The sequence below is a fragment of the Perognathus longimembris genome, chromosome 6, assembly GCF_023159225.1.
Source record: "Perognathus longimembris pacificus isolate PPM17 chromosome 6, ASM2315922v1, whole genome shotgun sequence".
Lineage (NCBI taxonomy): Eukaryota > Metazoa > Chordata > Mammalia > Rodentia > Heteromyidae > Perognathus > Perognathus longimembris.
In genome coordinates, this window is record NC_063166.1 from 2,185,050 (window position 1) to 2,203,264 (window position 18,215).

Consider the following 18,215-nt stretch of genomic DNA (forward strand, 5'->3'; position numbering starts at 1 on the left):
TGCCAGCCCCCCACAAGAGCCTGCGTGACAACGAAGCCCTGTGTTACGAACGAGTCATTCTTGCCAGTAGAAAATGTAATTGGCAAAAACATTATGATAAAGGGGAAGAAGGAGAGGCGGCCCTCGGCCACGGGAGGGAGAGAGAGAAAAGCGGCCGTCACAGCAGGACGGAAGGGAGTGATGATGGAGACTTCAGAGCAGAAGCCAGCGCATCCCAGAGATGGAGGAGGAGCGCACGCCTCCCTCGCCAGCGGCAGGGTGGCTAAGCAGGGGGAAGAGGAACAGAGCGTGGAACCGCAGAGACAGGGGCTCCAGAGGAAAACCCCCTTCTCGAGGGGTGGGGACGGGGGGGGGGATGGAAAGCTCTCCCGGGAGTTCTCCCCTGATATTGGCACAAAGAACTCAGAGGCTATGTCACGGAGAGGGCAAAGGTCAGGGGAAGAGATGAAGACATTTAAAAAAAAAAAAAAACTAGCTTCACTGCTCCTAACGGACAGTCACAACCCGCGGGCAAAACTTCCACTCAGGGCTGCGTTGCTGTCAGGTGGACACGAACCTCTCCGTGCTCTGCAGTTCTGGCTGGACCGAGCCGTGCTGGTGTCCCGCCCGATCTTGGGGTTGTTGCCGGCTTTGACTCTAAACCTACAACTGGCTCTGGTCACTGCTGGACCCCCCAGGGCCCCCCCTGCTGTTTCTCTTTGGTTTGCACTCGCAGGTAATGGCCGGCGTTCCTCCCAGGAACCGGCGCTGAGCACCCAGGAGTCAGGCTGAGCCCCGTCTTTCTATCGGGAACCTAAAGGACATGAACTATCATCCGCTTCTCAATTACCTTTCAGGGGGAAACTATTCCTCTAGTTTGACCTCTATGTATTCAACCACCCGAAAACAAAACAGACGGCCAGTGAAAAAGATCTGTCAAACGGAGGGAAGGAGGCGATTGTTCAGGTCTCCCGCTTCCGGTGTGAGGAGGATTTCCCATTCTCCTTGGCATCATCCCACTCCAGTTCTTCTCAGGGGGGCCCCGGAGGGCTTCCTCCCCACGCCCCAGGGCAGGAGAGAACCGCCCGCAGTGTTCTGGCCTATTCTGGGCTGGGCTGGGCTTTTTCCGGGCAGTTCTGTGGTTTGAACTCGGGGCCTGTGCTCGCTACCACTTGAGCCGCCTCTTCAGCCCCGTGTTTTATTCTCATACTTAGCTGGGGACCAATTTCGAGAAGTAAGGGTTTTAGAGCGGTGGCCCTACGTGGGAGACAGTACACAGAGAGCGTCTCATTTCCAGAAAGTGCCATGGGAGGCTGGACCACGCACAGACTCGGGAAGGCAGCGGACGACGCTGAGATTCACCTGTGGCGATGCCCCCCCCCCCACCGCCAGCCCTTCCACTGCAGCCAGTGTCCGCAGGACAAAAAGACCAGTTTGCCAATCAACACGGCCCTCAAGCTGCTTTGGCATTCCCTAAGGGCCTCGAGGGGCCACCGGCCCTGAGTCAACTGCGTCAGCCCCTCCGCCGCCCCCCCCCTCGGGGCCAGCCTCCAAGTCCTGCTGCGGCGTCCCGAGGTCCCCACGCATGGCGTCCCGCGGCCTTGTATTCCAATGGCGCCCCACGGCCAGGCCCTGGCAGGCCTTCCTTCCACTTCTGGGGGAAGGAGCCGGGTGGGGGCACAGCCCACGATCCCCGCTGCTTGGGAGGGGGCTCGCCGCCGTGTCAACCAGGATTGCCTGCTCACGGGCCCCCTCCCCACGACTGCTCCCAAGGGAAGGCGGCCCTCCCCCACCCCCATCCCCCGCCCGCCCTCCTCCCGCCCCTCTGCCCTGGGGTCTTCTTCCTGTGGGCCCCTGATCCTCAGGCCTCTGTCTTTCCCTGGGTCCCCCCCCCGCCTCCGCTTTGCTGGCTGGACGGGAGGGCCTGCCCCTGGGCGCCCACGGGGACGCGGAAGCCCGCGTGGCTTCCTCTGAGCACGAGGGCGCACCTACCTGGGCGGGCCCGGGTGGCGGGGCGTCCCGGGGAGCTCCGGAGGCCGGGGCACGGGGGCCCCAAACCTTGGGGCGGACCCCGTCCGAGGGCACGGCCGAGGTCAGGGGCAGGGACCTGGGCCTGGCGGCCGTGCCGACCACCACCCCGGAACATCCTGGGTCCCCCGGCGTGCCCGTGGCCTCGTCCTCCCCTTCCGAGTCCACGATGAAGACACACCGGGCCTTGAACACGTCGCCGGGCCGCATGCCCTGGGGGCCGCAGGCCGCGGGCCCCCCGCTGACCTCCGACGGGCCGGGCGGCGTCCGGGGCGCTCCCTCTCGCCGACCGCAGGGGCCCGGGAGCAGGGTGTCCGCCGGGAGCTGCAGGGGGGAGAGGGGAGAGCGCTTGACGCGGCTGCGGGAGAGGCACGGCCACGCCCGCCGACCAGCTTGACGCCAGGGTGGAACCGGCCCCCACAACGTGTGCTGAGGCCAGGCCGGCCCACGGGCAAGGCAAGCCCGCCCCGCCCCCCCCCCCCCCCCCCCCCCCGCACACCGGCCTTTCCCTCCAGAGTGCTCCCACTCGCAGCCCATCTGCACCAGCACCGCCAGGCACAGCCGTGCGTGCACCGCGCCTGTTACACCAGGCATGGCCGTGCGAGCATCGGTGTCTGTTACACCAGGGACGGCCGTGCGTGCACCGCGCCTGTTACACCAGGGACGGCCGTGCGTGCACCGCGCCTGTTACACCAGGGACGGCCGTGCGTGCACCGCGCCTGTTACACCAGGCACGGCCGTGCGTGCACCGCGCCTGTTACACCAGGGACGGCCGTGCGTGCACCGCGCCTGTTACACCAGGGACGGCCGTGCGTGCACCGCGCCTGTTACACCAGGCACGGCCGTGCGTGCATCGCGCCTGTTACACCAGGGACGGCCGTGCACCCGCGCCTGTTACACCAGGGACGGCCGTGCGTGCATCTGCGCCTGTTACACCAGGCACGGCCGTGCGTGCATCGCGCCTGTTACACCAGGGACGGCCGTGCACCCGCGCCTGTTACACCAGGCACAGCTGTGCGTGCATCCACACCTGTTACACCAGGGACGGCCGTGCGTGCACCGCGCCTGTTACACCAGGGACGGCCGTGCGTGCACCGCGCCTGTTACACCAGGGACGGCCGTGCACCCGCGCCTGTTACACCAGCAGCACGCCAAGGTAACACGTCCACGGCCGCCCCAGTGGTAAGATGTCTCACCGACATGCGGGGCTGCTCCTCCCTGTGCCCTGCTTGGTGTTAGGTATTTGGCCATTTCTCTTTTCCCCAATTACTTTTCTACATTGCTCTGCATTTCCTGTCTCAGTCTTGGAGCAAAGGCAGCGGCGCTGATCACGACAGGGAGGGAAGCCCGTCGCTACTTTAGACAGGAAGCTCCCCACACGGGGCGAGTCTCACGATCTCACCCTCTGCCTGCTGACTTGAGCACCACAGAGTTCCCCCAACCTTGTTTTATTTATCACAACAAATTCAACGAGATGTTAAAATATAGTTTCAAGATTATAAAAAGAAGTTGCTCTAAATTTAACTATTCTAACTCAAGTTGAGACACATTTCCAAAATCTAGGTCAGGAACAGTTTTATGATCGAGGATAAACACTTTCCATCAAATTTTACAAATTTATTAGTCTAGCAGCAAACGGAGCAAGTCGACATTTCCCGTTGCCCCCAACATTAGTTGGAAGTTTTTATTTATTTTTTTTATCTTTTGCCTGTCCTGAGGCTTGAACTCAGGGCCTGGGTCCTACTGTCCCTGAGCTTTTTCACTAAAGGCTGGTGTTCTACCACTTAAGCCATAGTACTTCTGACTTTTTGGTGGCTAACTGGGGATAAGAGTCTCACGAACTTCCCTACCCAGCTGGCTCTGAACCGAGAACCTCAGCTCTCAGCCTCCTGAGTAGCTAGAACCATAGATGTGAGCCACTGATGCCTGGCCTAGGTGTAATATTTCTAAGTAGTGCTACTTGGTTGCATATAAAACAATAACAAATGGTCCCTTTATCTGAGATTTCTTTTCAAGATGAATTTAAACACTTGCAGTGTTGATGTTATAAAATGCATTGGGAGGAAGATGCCAGAAAGCAGAATGTGTCCTGAGAATTGCAAACAATAGAAGAATTGAGGGGAATGCATTAATAATGCCTAATAAATTAATAATGATGCATTAATAATGCACTATTGAGAACCTGGGATAAAACTGAATATATGCAGGCACCAAGCCTGCTAGGCAAGACCTGACTCTGAGCTACACTCCTAGCCCTCATAATCATACACACATACACATATATGTATATATATATACATATATATGTATATGTAGATATATGTATATATGTATATATATACATATATACGTATATATGTACATATATGTGTATATATGTATAAATATATACATATATGTATGTGTGGGTGTTTTTGTGTGTGTAATGTTTACTGTTATTATAAAGGTGATGTACAGAGGGGTGACCAGTCCATCAGCCAGGTAATGAGTGCATTTCTTTTAGGACAGTGTCACTTCTTCCTTCCCTCTCTCCCAGTTTGTCCTTCCTGTCCCTGCCCACAAGTTGTACAGTTCATTTTCAACATAGTATCTACTAAATGCCACTGCGGGATTGATTATATTTTAATCAGACTTTAGATTTCACAGCCATCTTACTTGATGCAGACGAAATATTCATTGGCACAAATTTCCAAGTCTCGTTGGTATGGACAATTTAACTTTTTTTTTTTTTTTTTTTTTTTTTTTTGCCAGTCCTGGGCCTTGGACTCAGGGCCTGAGCACTGTCCCTGGCTTCTTCCCGCTCAAGGCTAGCACTCTGCCACGTGAGCCACAGCGCCGCTTCCGGCCGTTTTCTGTATATGTGGTGCTGGGGAATTGAACCCAGGGCCTCATGTATAGGAGGCAAGCACTCTTGCCACTAGGCCACATTCCCAGCCCCCAATTTAACATATTAGTTTGCCATGAAAAGAACAGAAGTCCGCCTACCCTAGATACAGTGTCTGGGCTGTGCTCACAGGCTTCCTCAGGGATTCTGACAAGGAACTGGGAAGTGTCAACCCAGTGCACGGGGGTCGGAAGTCTCCGGAGGGTGGGGACAAAGGTGAAGAGCAGAGGCGTGGCGTCACAGTCCGCAGAGGAGACCTGAGAGACACACAGTGAGTTAGACCTTCCTCCTGTCCAAGGGCCGCTCGCACTCTGACCCCGGGCAACACCCTATTTATCTCATCTCCAGTCTATCGCACACTGTCCTGTGCTCATGCCCGCTGCTGTCAGTAAAATGACACACAGAGTCAGGGCGTGTCAGAGCCGTTTCTTCCCCCAGCATTTACCAGGGCCAGCAAGCCCCAGGAGCCCCCAGAGGGCGGGGCTGTCGATCACCGCCAGCACAGAGGAGACGCCCTACATTGCGGGCTCATCCAGAGCAGAGCCTCGGGTCTGTTTCGAGTCAGACTTTTTATCTCTTCAGCCCTTCAAGGGCCGGGGGCTCCGTTGATTGATTGATTACTGACCAACAAGCCTGCAGGAAAATTTCAACACCCATCCTTAGAATGAGTGCTAAGGTCAGGATCTGAAAAGGCGAGTTTGCCTACCAGCATACCCCGGCCTGCTGTACAGGTGTGCCGAGTGTCCGTTGGCGGAAAAGTAATCGTATTAAGCCTGTTCAGGGTGACGAATACGACCTCAGGGCAACAGATCAACGAGGCACGGCCAAGGGCCAGCGGAGTGGTCACGGGCAGGAAAGAGCCACCCTCCGGACGGACCCAGGGCTTCGTACCAGAGCGCCTAGAGCACCGGAGCCTCCAGCCTGGCCGAGCTCGGCCTGGATCAGCCCCGAGGCAGTGTGATCAGCAGGAGGCAGATAGACAACTCCAGCCTGTTAACCCACGGAGACAGAAACAGAGACAAAACCACAGAAGGAAGAAGAACGGTACTGCAGACTTCATTGACCAGGAGAGGCCACCCTACCTAGAGGCCTGAGACAACACGAGCAGAAAGCAAGATCCTGGAGGAAGGGAGGAGGGTACGCACAGGAAGCAAAAGAAGACGCGAGTCTCCTGCACGTCTTAGCAGCTAGGAAGATTCTCCTGAGTCTAATATCATCCGTATCCTGGTGGAGTGTGGACTGTCCATCCTAGAAGGTCGTTTGGGCAAACGAATAAAATCAAGAAGGCGGGAGTTTGGGGGACTCGCGGGAGAAGGGGTGACCCTGTGACCTTGTTGTTGGCTTCCTGACTCATCTTCCCTGTGATGACCCAGACTGCAGTCCTGGAATGAGGCTTTGGGATACGTGTCCCGTGGTTTGGGAATGCAAACAGCCATTCGAAACAGGAAGTGTCTTTACCTTCCGGAGCAGGTACAATGGTGACACCGTACTTCTCAGAAAGCCCCGGACACTGTATAAGTCAATGAGTCTGCAGTCGCCAAGATACCAAGTTCTACCCTTGATGCATCATAAGTCGCAGGCCTATCGAAGATTGACAGCAACTGACACAGAAGCAGAGCCTACAGAAAAAGCGGCACGTGCGTGGCCACAGGATTTTGTCACGATGCCCGAGGGGATCCCTACCCCATAGCCTCGGGCTGCGGGGGCCCACGCCGGGCCCACGTGGGGCGGTTCCCCTCTACTAAATCTCCGCAGGGTCCTGAGGCAGCGCCGAGCAATGTAACACGTCCTCGCCAGTGTAGGAAAGCCACTTACTGGACAACTATATGACATCCGTCCAGAAAGCACGGAGACAGAAGAGTGAGTGGGCGAGGGACATCCATGTTGCGGGGTTCCCACTGCCGAGCCGGGATGGGCCACCCTCCCCGCCACGCGCGGTCGTCTTTGCACGATCCGAGCCAGGCCCGTGGCGTGCTGATTGACGCTGGGAGTGCGGGGCACGAGGCCCCTCTCGCGCCTGTTTCCCACCCACCCGGCCGCCCCTTTCCTCACCCCAGCCCGATACTCGCTTAGCAAGAATGTCAGAAGGAAAGAGATGTGCAATTACCCCAGCCGGGCTCGGGAGGATGGGGAGAGTCGCACGCTACGCTGCACGCTGTGGAATTGCTCGTTCAGAAAAGAAAAGAAAAGAAACAAAGGAAACGCCTGCTCTGGACTGCGCGGTGTGCGGCCAAGTTCCACCGGAGCCCCACGATTGCCATGGTGACGAGAAAGCCTCCTCCACGCCGTGCATGTGAATAGCATGGCGCGCGTAATTGCCAATTAACACTTTCAGCTGTCCATGGCATCGGAGCACCTTAGCGGCGGAGGGGGAACGGCGCGAATGGGGGAAGGAAGAGCTGCAAGGATTCGAATCGTTCCTGAGTCTGTTTGGAAATGCTCAGCGTCTAACCCCCCCCCCCCCCCGCTCCCCCGACAGCCTGATCATCTCAGCCCTGTGCTCGCCATGCCCGGCGGGTCTCAGGCGGCGCGGCCTCCTGTGTGACAGGGACACTCACACCCACAGAGGTCGCCAGGACCAGAGCCAGCGGCACAGGGCCAGGCCGGGGGGGGGCCCCGCCTCCTGGCTGCCCCACGATCCCTTTGCCTTTCCCGAGAAAGCACACTTCATCCCCACAGACCCAAGGTCGCTGCACCCCAGGCTCCCCCGCCCACCTTCTGGTAGCCACGCCCGAGCCCAGGACACCGCAGCTCTGCTCCGTGTTTCAGTCTCGGCACGAGCCAAGACTTCCCTCTACCTGGGGTGGGGTTACCTGGGGTGGGGTTACCTGGGGTGGGGTTACCTGGGGTGGGGTCTGGGCGCTCCCCGCCGTGACCGCCACCGCCGCGCCCGAGTTCATTGCAGGAGCCCCTGGGCTGGAAGCGTGGATTCATCGCAGAAGGGAGCCGGGAAGCCAGGGACTGGGGTGGGGAGGGAGCCTGTTACTAAAACGACACACGCGCGCACACACATGCTCACACTCACGCAGGGGAAGGGGGAAGAAAGAATGCTAAAAGGAGAGGAAGCCAAACCTCCCCCGAAACTGAGAAACTGAGGTGTTTCCTCAGGAACAATGTGCAGATTTGTTCTGCCAACACTTCACACTTAGCACTTCACAGGAGGTCCTCCCGGCCCCAGAAGTGGGGTCCGCCGAAGTCACCACCGCCCCCCTCTTCTCTCTCCAGGCGGCTCTCCAGTTCTGTCTTCTGTGACAGTGAGAGAAGCCAGACCACACAGCGCGAGGCGCAGAGGGGAGGACGCCGGACCCGCAAGCACTGCCACCCGCCGGCCATGCCCACGAGAGCTGAGACAGTGACACACGCAAACACCACGCCGGCCGTGCCCACGAGAGCTGAGACAGCGACACACGCAAACACCACGCCGGCCGTGCCCACGAGAGCTGAGACAGCGACACACGCAAACACCACGCCGGCCGTGCCCACGAGAGCTGAGACAGCGACACACGCAAACACCACGCCGGCCGAGCCCACGAGAGCTGAGACCGCGACACACGCAAACACCACGCCAGCCGTGCCCACGGAGAGCTGAGACAGCGACACACGCAAACACCACGACAGCCGTGCCCACGAGAGCTGAGACAGCGACACACGCAAACACCACGCCAGCCGTGCCCACGAGAGCTGAGACAGCGACACACGCAAACACGCAAACACCACGCCGGCCGTGCCCACGAGAGCTGAGACCGCGACACACGCAAACACCACGACAGCGACACACGCAAACACCACGCCGGCCGTGCCCACGAGAGCTGAGACAGCGACACACGCAAACACCACGCCGGCCGTGCCCACGAGAGCTGAGACAGCGACACACGCAAACACGCAAACACCACGCCGGCCGAGCCCACGAGAGCTGAGACAGCGACACACGCAAACACGCAAACACCACGCCGGCCGTGCCCACGAGAGCTGAGACAGCGACACACGCAAACACGCAAACACCACGCCGGCCGTGCCCACGAGAGCTGAGACAGCGACACACGCAAACACCACGCCGGCCGTGCCCACGAGAGCTGAGACAGCGACACACGCAAACACCACGCCGGCCGTGCCCACGAGAGCTGAGACAGAGACACACGCAAACACCACGTCTAAATAAAGAAGCACCCAGCATGCGGCGATCATTTCAGAAAAGCAGCCGCTTCGGCCGTCTGTCTGCGGTGTCTACACTGCACACCGCGGGGCGCGCCGGTGACGGAAACCTTGTTGTTAGCACACTTAGCTCTGAAGCAGCCACTGGAATCCACAAGCCCTCCGTATGAACTCTATCCCCCTGTTCTAGAAGACACTGGGTGTTCAGATAGCAGATACACAGCTCGCCAAAGTTCTCACTGGTGAGGGAGACTGTTGTCATCGGCTTCCAGTACTTCCATTTTTCTAAGTATTGATTTTCCTCCACACCTGTGCGATCTATATTTGCGCTTTGACAGTGAAAGATATGGCGTGGGAAGGCACAAGTATTTACCCAAAACTAGGACCAAGGATAAAAGTTTCCACTGAGGGACTTGGGTGACTCCCCTGTTAACGCGTTCAGTGCTAGTAAAAGTCTGACAATTTTTCGGCAATAATTTTATTTCCCTTATTTCACTAACAATTGCTAGTTTTACATGTCTAGTGATAGAAATCATAATTGATTTTTGCTTAAAATAAAAACATAATGGATCTACGTTAGAATAGCATCTCAATCCTGTGGTCAGAAACTACATATTGCTTCAAAGAGCACATCTCCTTAGAGCAATTCCTACAGGAATCATTCTAACTTGGGTAGAAGGTGGGAGGGATCTAGTTAGGGGAGAGAGTGGGGGGAGGGGGGGGGAGGGAGAGAGAGAGAAACAGACGACAGATCAGTCTTGGCTAGTAAGAGGACATATAATTTATTTGGAGAGGGAGCACCTCTTCTATCCTTCAGATACAACCATTTCTCCTGCACGCAGATCATCTCATTAACACAAACGTTTCATTGTCTCCCCTCCGGCACGGAACACAACATTCCCTTCGAGTAGCCATCTCCCTAAAGGAGGCGAGGCATTGTGAAGTTACAAGACACAGACGTGACCCCAAGTTCCCTCCGAAGCCTGATGCTACTGCTGAACTAGGGCAGGCACCCGTCACCCTTCCAATGGAACGTGCGAGGACGACACCTCCCAGCCGCGGTACTCGTAAGAGACTGGCTCCAAAGTGAATAACACAGGGCAAAGCACCGCTCTTCCCGACACGGCAACAAGATCCAGAAAACAAACAGCTGACTCCGACAAAAGTTTGCCAAGAAGCGTGAAGGTGACTACATAAAGCCCGCGGCCGGGGCTGCGCACGCAGGTGTCTGCTCCTCTCGTCATGCGTGACGAGGGGCGTGAGCACCGCCAGGACCCACTGCACAAACCGCGATGGCTGGAAGATCTCACGCATGTATCCAAAGAGACACCGACAAGTCACGAGGAAACGGTTAAGGATCAACCACCTCACGTCACGAAATACTCGGGCCTCCCGGGGAATCCTCCCCACGTGCTTCGTACGAGAAGCAAATCACAACACAGAAGGCGCTCGGCAAAACGCTGGGAAGTGGACAGACCGAAGCTGGCATCCTTTAAGGCCACACCACCGTTCTGTAACTCTATGATGAGGATACGCTTTCCAATGTGAGCTACCATCAAAGGTTATTTCAATATTTTACAGTCAGCTTCTACTTCCCAGGGCGAGTCCCACGAGGTCCTGTGTCATAGAAAAGAACAAATTCTCTTCAACAACAACAACAACAACAAAACATGCCTTCCAGCTTTATTTATTCTATGTTTTCAGTAGTACTCAGGTTAGAACAGAGACGCTCTACTTCTGAGCCTCCAGCCCTCCAGCCCTTTCCGTGCCAGGTATTTTTGAGGTCAGGAGCTGCTTCCTGCTCGGGCCTGCGCCTCCACTCCAACCCCCCAGCTAGGGTGACAGGGCTTCTCCACCGGCCCGGCTGCCTACCCGGCTAGGGTGACAGGGCTTCTCCACGGGCCCAGCTGCTCCTTGAGAAGGAGTCTTGTGAACTTTCCTGCCTGGACTGCTCTAGAACCACAGTAGCGCAGGCCACTGGCGCCTGGCTTTCAGTTTAATTGGAAGTAAAAATGTTCTTCATAGAAAGGAGAAAGCATACAAGCAAACATGTTACTACTGTAATGCCCGGATCCACTAGAGCCAGAAAAAAAGCATCATTTCAAAGGAAGATACTGAGAAGAAATATAAAATTTAATACGAAGCGCACCTTTTTCTTTCTTTTCAAAGTGTACCATAAAGTAATAGTGCAGTATATAAGAAGAAAAAAATCAAGCTCACAAAATAACAGGTTATTTGAAAGCGTTTTGAGCTTCATGACAGCAGCCTAATAAAGCATAACCGTCTGGCCTAAAAGAAAAGTACCTTACCTACTTCCTCAAACTGCCCATTAGTTAAAACAAAGCTGGTTCAGAGTTTACAAGCAAGAGCCGCCTTCGCTGCCCTGCAGGAAGCGCACGCTATCACTCTGGGAAGTTGTTGGAGACTAACCAACCGGAACAGCAAAGGTGCCGTCTCTAACCCCCGCTGTGCGCCGGAATGCTGAGTTTCCCAAAGCAATTAGCAACTGCACAATAAACGCACATTGAAATGGAAAGAGGCGTGCGAGCCCCCACCATCACTTTCCGAGTTTGTGAAGTTGCTTTTGCGAAGTGCTCATCTTTTATTTCCATCTTACTTCACTTTTTCATCAACTCTGCCGCGTCTTTCCTCGCCTTGCTGGTTATGTCCCTAAATCTCTGTCCCTACGGAAACTCCACCGTCATTCACGATTCTCTTCACCAGTGAATCTCCACGAACAGCTTCCTCAGGTCTTCTGGTTGTGATTCCCAGCCACGTCTAAGCACACGGGGGAAGTCTTCGTTTGTAAATCCATCTGCAGTGCTCACAGTGGAAATACGTTAAGAGTCACTCACCAGTGTCTGGCGTCAGCCCTGGCGCTGTTCCCTCCGGTTACCTGAGAAGGACTTGGAACACAGAGCCCTGTGTTCTGCTGCCACCGGGTCCGTGCGCCGCTCGTGAGCAGCGGGCCCTGATGCACACGCGCGCGCGCACACGCGTTGTTCTGAAATCGCCAGGACTGTGTGGGAGACGGGGCTTGCAAACTATGTGAAAGCGCGTTCCGGAGGCTCTGAGGACACCCCACGGAGCAGGCTGTGGGCACCCGGGAATGCGGGCCACAAAAGCCCCTTGTCCCCCGCAGCCTTGGCCAAATGTTCATCCACCAAGACAGAAGGCCCTCTTTGTTCCCAGGGGTCCCTGCGAAAGTCCACCATGTGCCACCTCAATCATCTAAACAAGAGGATCGGTAAAAAGGAGACATTCTCTCTCAGGATTTTAAATTTCACTTACTTTTTTTTTAAAGTATCATTGTATTTCCTTGAAAAGCCTGACACAGAAGGAAAAAAAGTAGCACGGAACTAACCCTTGTCAAACCGGTTTAGTTAGGAAAATAAGAGATAACTGTTAACCACACTTAACATCGCCTATAACAAAGAAATGTGCCTAAGATTATGCCTCAGAAAAAAAATCTGTAGACTTTTTTGTTCCAATTCATTACTTTAAATAAAACAAATAACTTTTAGCTAGGAGACAGTTCAGTGACAGCATGCATTCGTCCCGGAATTCAACCCCCCCCCACACCAAAATATACACACACCACACACACACACACACGTACATACACACATACACATGTCTACCCCATGCACATACACACCGTGTGTGTACAATCTTACACACAGGACAGCCATGCACGTGTGTGTGTACATATACATGTGCCCCGCGTGCACACACGTACACACGCTCACACACATGCTCACACACATGCTCACACACAGATGCTCACACATACACACAGATGCTCACACATACATACAGATGCTCACACACAGATGCTCACACACACCTGCTCACACACATGCTCACACACACAGATGCTCACACACACAGATGCTCACACACACAGAGATGCTCACACACACATGCTCACACACACATGCTCACACACAGATGCTCACACACACCTGCTCACACACATGCTCACACACACAGATGCTCACACACACATGCTCACACACACAGATGCTCACACACACACAGATGCTCACACACACATGCTCACACACACATGCTCACACACAGATGCTCACACACACATGCTCACACACACAGATGCTCACACACACACAGATGCTCACACACACAGATGCTCACACACACACATGCTCACACACAGATGCTCACACACACACAGATGCTCACACACACAGATGCTCACACATACACATAGATGCTCACACACACAGATGCTCACACACACAGATGCTCACACACAGATGCTCACACACACAGATGCTCACACACACAGATGCTCACACACACACAGATGCTCACACACACATGCTCACACACACAGATGCTCACACACACAGATGCTCACACACACACAGATGCTCACACATACACACAGATGCTCACACACAGATGCTCACATACACACAGATGCTCACACACACACACAGATGCTCACACACACAGATGCTCACACATACACATAGATGCTCACACACACAGATGCTCACACACACAGATGCTCACACACAGATGCTCACACACACAGATGCTCACACACACAGATGCTCACACACAGATGCTCACACACACAGATGCTCACACACACAGATGCTCACACACACACAGATGCTCACACACACATGCTCACACACACATGCTCACACACACAGATGCTCACACACACAGATGCTCACACACACACAGATGCTCACACATACACACAGATGCTCACACACAGATGCTCACATACACACAGATGCTCACACACACACACAGATGCTCACACACACAAAGGCCGCTGTGCGTGACTCGACTGGCAGCTAGGAACTCCACAGCCGCTGCTGAGCACCCAGCCGGCTCGGCCCCGGGCGGGGGCTGGGCTCGAGCAGAGCCCTTGGCCTCTGGCCACACCGGGAAGATGCCGAGTGTGAGTGTGAGTGTGAGTGGCACCAAGCGGCGCTGTGAGCCCTGCCGCGCGCCTGGCACCCCGCGAGCCGGCACACACCCTCGTCTCCAGAAAACCCTCCTCTTCACCCTCCCGGGGTCCACGCACCCCTCCCCCTCCAGGACAAAGAGCCCCGGGGCGGCGGGGTCCCCCTTCCTTCTTTCCCTTCCACCACGTGGGGCGGCCTGTGCCGCTTGAGAATTCTGTGCATCGTGCACACACGCTTGAGGAAGATTTTCCCATGGAAGGAAGCCCCGTGCCCTCGGGGACCCTGGCAGCCAATTGGGGTGAGCTGGGTGTGCTCACACTCCGTGGTGGGCAGGTGTGTTCACGCTCCGTGGGGGGCCGGGTGTGCTCACGCTCCGTGGTGGGCGGGTGTGTTCACGCTCCGTGGTGGGCTGGGTGTGTTCATGGTGTGTTCACGCTCCGTGGTGGGCGGGTGTGTTCACGCTCTGTGGTGGGCGGGTGTGCTCACGCTCCGTGGTGGGCCGGGTGTGTTCATGTTCTGTGGTGGGCAGGTGTGCTCACGCTCCGTGGTGGGCAGGTGTGCTCACGCTCCGTGGTGGGCGGGTGTGCTCACGCTCCGTGGTGGGCGGGTGTGTTCACACTCCGTGGTGGGCCAGGTGTGTTCACACTCCGTGGTGGGCGGGTGTTCTCACGCTCCGTGGTGGGCCGGGTGTGTTCACGCTCCGTGGTGGGCGGGTGTGTTCACACTCCGTGGTGGGCGGGTGTTCTCACGCTCCGTGGTGGGCCGGGTGTGTTCACGCTCTGTGGTGGGCGGGTGTGCTCACGCTCCGTGGTGGGCCGGGTGTGCTCACGCTCCGTGGTGGGCGGGTGTGTTCACACTCCGTGGTGGGCGGGTGTGCTCACACTCCGTGGTGGGCCAGGTGTGTTCACGCTCTGTGGTGGGCGGGTGTGTTCACACTCCGTGGTGGGCAGGTGTGTTCACACTCCGTGGTGGGCGGGTGTGCTCACACTCCGTGGTGGGCCAGGTGTGTTCACGCTCCGTGGTGGGCGGGTGTGTTCACACTCCGTGGTGTGCTCGGAGCTCCGTGGTGGGCGGGTGTGTTCACGCTCCGTGGTGTGCTCGGAGCTCCGTGGTGGGCGGGTGTGTTCACGCTCCGTGGTGGGCCGGGTGTGCTCACGCTCCGTGGTGGCCGGGTGTGTTCACGCTCCGTGGTGGGCGGGTATGTTCACGCTCCGTGGTGGGCCGGGTGTGTTCACACTCCGTGGTGTGCTCGGAGCTCCGTGGTGGGCGGGTATGTTCACGCTCCGTGGTGGCCGGGTGTGCTCACGCTCCGTGGTGGGCGGGTGTGCTCACGCTCCGTGGTGGGCGGGTGTGTTCACGCTCCGTGGTGGGCTGGGTGTGTTCACGCTCCGTGGTGGGCTGGGTGTGCTCACGCTCCGTGGTGGGCGGGTGTGCTCACGCTCCGTGGTGGGCTGGGTGTGCTCACGCTCCGAGGTGGGCTGGGTGTGTTCACGCTCTGTGGTGGGCGGGTGTGTTCACACTCCGTGGTGTGCTCGGAGCTCCGTGGTGGGCGGTGTGTTCACGCTCCGTGGTGGCCGGGTGTGCTCACGCTCCGTGGTGGGCGGGTGTGTTCATGGTGTGTTCACGCTCCGTGGTGGGCGGGTGTGTTCACGCTCCGTGGTGGGCCGGATGTGTTCACGCTCCGTGGTGGACCGGGTGTGCTCACGCTCCGTGGTGGGCGGGTGTGTTCATGGTGTGCTCGGAGCTCCGTGGTGGGCGGGTGTGTTCACGCTCCGTGGTGGCCGGGTGTGTTCACGCTCCGTGGTGGACCGGGTGTGCTCACGCTCCGTGGTGGGCGGGTGTGTTCACACTCCGTGGTGGGCGGGTATGTTCACACTCTGTGGTGTGCTCGGAGCTCCGTGGTGGGCGGGTATGTTCACGCTCCGTGGTGGGCCGGGTGTGTTCACGCTCCGTGGTGTGCTCCGCGCTCCGTGCTGCGGCCCCGCTCCACCCAGGCCCCCTCACGCCCCGTGGGGGAGGGCGCTCCGCACACCGCACGCCCCTCAGCCCCGTTCGTGACTCCCCTTGCCGTCATCCTGTCCCCCTCGCCCCCCCCCCCGCTGCATTCTGGGAAGCGGGGCTGGCCCAGGACCACGGGCGGGAACGAAACCAGAGTCCATGGACCCGCTCACCGGAAGCTTCGACGGCAGTGTGCGGAAAAGCAAAGCAGGCACCCGGGACACGCGGCATCCTTAGTGGTGACGGTAGCAGTAGTGGGAGAAAGCAGCGTGAGCTTTAGGGCTGGGGCGGACCCGCCGCGCCCCCCCCCACCCCCCCCACCCCCCGGCGCTGCCCCTCCACGCCCAGAGGGCTGGGAACGCTGTGTTCCCGCCACGGACCCACGCTGCGCCCCGGGGGGGCCCCTACACCCCGAGGCGAGGTCCCCTCCCGTGCCCGGCTGCCGAGCCTCTTCCCGCACCTCCGACCGCCCACCGCCTCCCAGAATAGATCTTCAGGGTGACTCAGCTGCTCCGGGCACCGCTCCCATCTGCTCGCCGCGACAAAGATAGCTTCCACGCGGGCCGGCGCCCCGGCCGGAGGGCGGCGGGGACGCGGACCCTCCGCAGAGCCGCCTGCACGGGCCTCCACTGCCCGCGCGCCGCGGGGGAGCGCCGTCCCCCCTTCCCTGGGCCACAGGGCCAGGTCCCAAAGTCAGACTTGCAACGCGACAGACGGCTCTGCTCGCGCGAGTGCCGCCCCGTTGCTAGGGGAACCACTTGAAAAGGAGGCGCCGCGTCTATTTGGGAATGGATGACTGGGGGAAGGCGCAGATGCTAGGTTTCTGAGTGAGTCTCACTGACATTGAGACACATTTGGGGGTCCGTAAGGGACAAGGATGGGGAACATATTTTTTAAGCTATGCACGCTGTCAAAATAATCCACCAAGTAGGAAAATTTCTTCTTACCACAAGGCCAAAATGCTTTCTTCTTCGATGTTTGTAAACATGTAAAGAAAACTCAGGGACGAGGCGGGCGTCTTCCTCGGATATCACGGAGGTCCAGGAGAGCAGCAGGACACCCCAGCATGCCCAGGGCCCCGGCGGGGAAAGCAACCACCTCTTGTCAGTACATCACGAGGAGTCCCCCAGACTGGGAAGAAATCATCGTGAACGGGCCGGAGGCCGCTACGTGCAGACGCCCTCAACACATCCTTCCTGCCCAGCCTAGGCCCAAAACATCTAGAGGCTCCGTCATTCCGTGTTGCAAGTTCTGGATCTTTCCTTAAGAAGAAATTCTCATCCAAGGAGAAAAGGAAAGCGACAGGAGTTAGATACTCAGGCAAAGCCGTACACATCTGTGTACATCTGCTACTGGCTAAAGGAATTCACTTGACCTTAACTAAGTCATTTCACTTTGCCAGACCCCCAGATTTTCCATCTGTAAAACACTGGCCTCGGCAGGTGCAGTGCAACAGAATTATAGCTACCGGTAATTCCTATTCCACATCTTTAAAAAATTAACAACAAAGGAGAAAAACAGAATGGAGCAGTATGGAACGTAGCAATTATTTGACGAGGCACCTTGCCAGGGGCTCAGAATTCTACGAGCACACGCACACTACTGCACCTGTGGCCCATAAACCCGATGGCCAGGGGGCCTGGAGATCGGAGAGCTCTGTGCAGCTTCAAGCTGCGGTGACTTTGTGAGCCAGCCTACCACCACAGAGCCTGCTGCATCTCAAAGTCTCGCAATGGCTGAGATGGCACAAATCCATCTTATCATCCTCATCCTCATCCTCATCATCATCATCATCACCATATGAGTCCTATCGTGCTCTTCTATTTATTGCATTACTAAAATACTATTTACACAGTTAGTATATTACTAGTATAGTAATGACCCATTTGCTGTAACACAGGTATATGTGATTATTTCTGTATTTTAAAAATGTTTTGATTGGGAAGACATTATTTAAAAAAATTAGTCCTACGAGTCTCACCTGACTTGTAAAGCTACCCGCCTATGTATAAATAAAACCATAAATAAAACCGTGCCATCTAATGAGATGTTCATGGCTTGTTAAGTAAAGGATAATTTTGAAATGAGTCAAACTTCTATCGAGATCCATAACAAAACATTCCAGTTCTTGTTTCCAAGTGAAGGATTCGGTATCTGCTGTTGTGACTCCAATAATTACAATTTGCTTTGAAATTAAAACCCACCAGCATGTAGATAGAACCAGC

At 56.6% G+C, this 18,215-nt stretch overlaps 1 protein-coding gene across 4 annotated transcripts in view; it reads right to left on the reverse strand.

Moving 5' to 3' along the window:
- LOC125352479 (muscular LMNA interacting protein) overlaps positions 1–18,215 on the reverse strand; it is a 123,665-nt gene that overhangs the window by 67,939 nt on the left and 37,511 nt on the right. For 3 of the 4 annotated variants that reach the window (XM_048347611.1, XM_048347609.1, XM_048347608.1), the window contains exons 2-3: positions 4,993–5,148; positions 1,972–2,331 (exon numbers count right to left, since the gene is read on the reverse strand). In XM_048347611.1, the coding sequence (XP_048203568.1) occupies positions 1,972–2,331; positions 4,993–5,148 (516 nt within the window). The remainder of the gene's footprint in view (positions 1–1,971; positions 2,332–4,992; positions 5,149–18,215) is intronic. The other variant, XM_048347610.1, reaches the window with a different exon arrangement.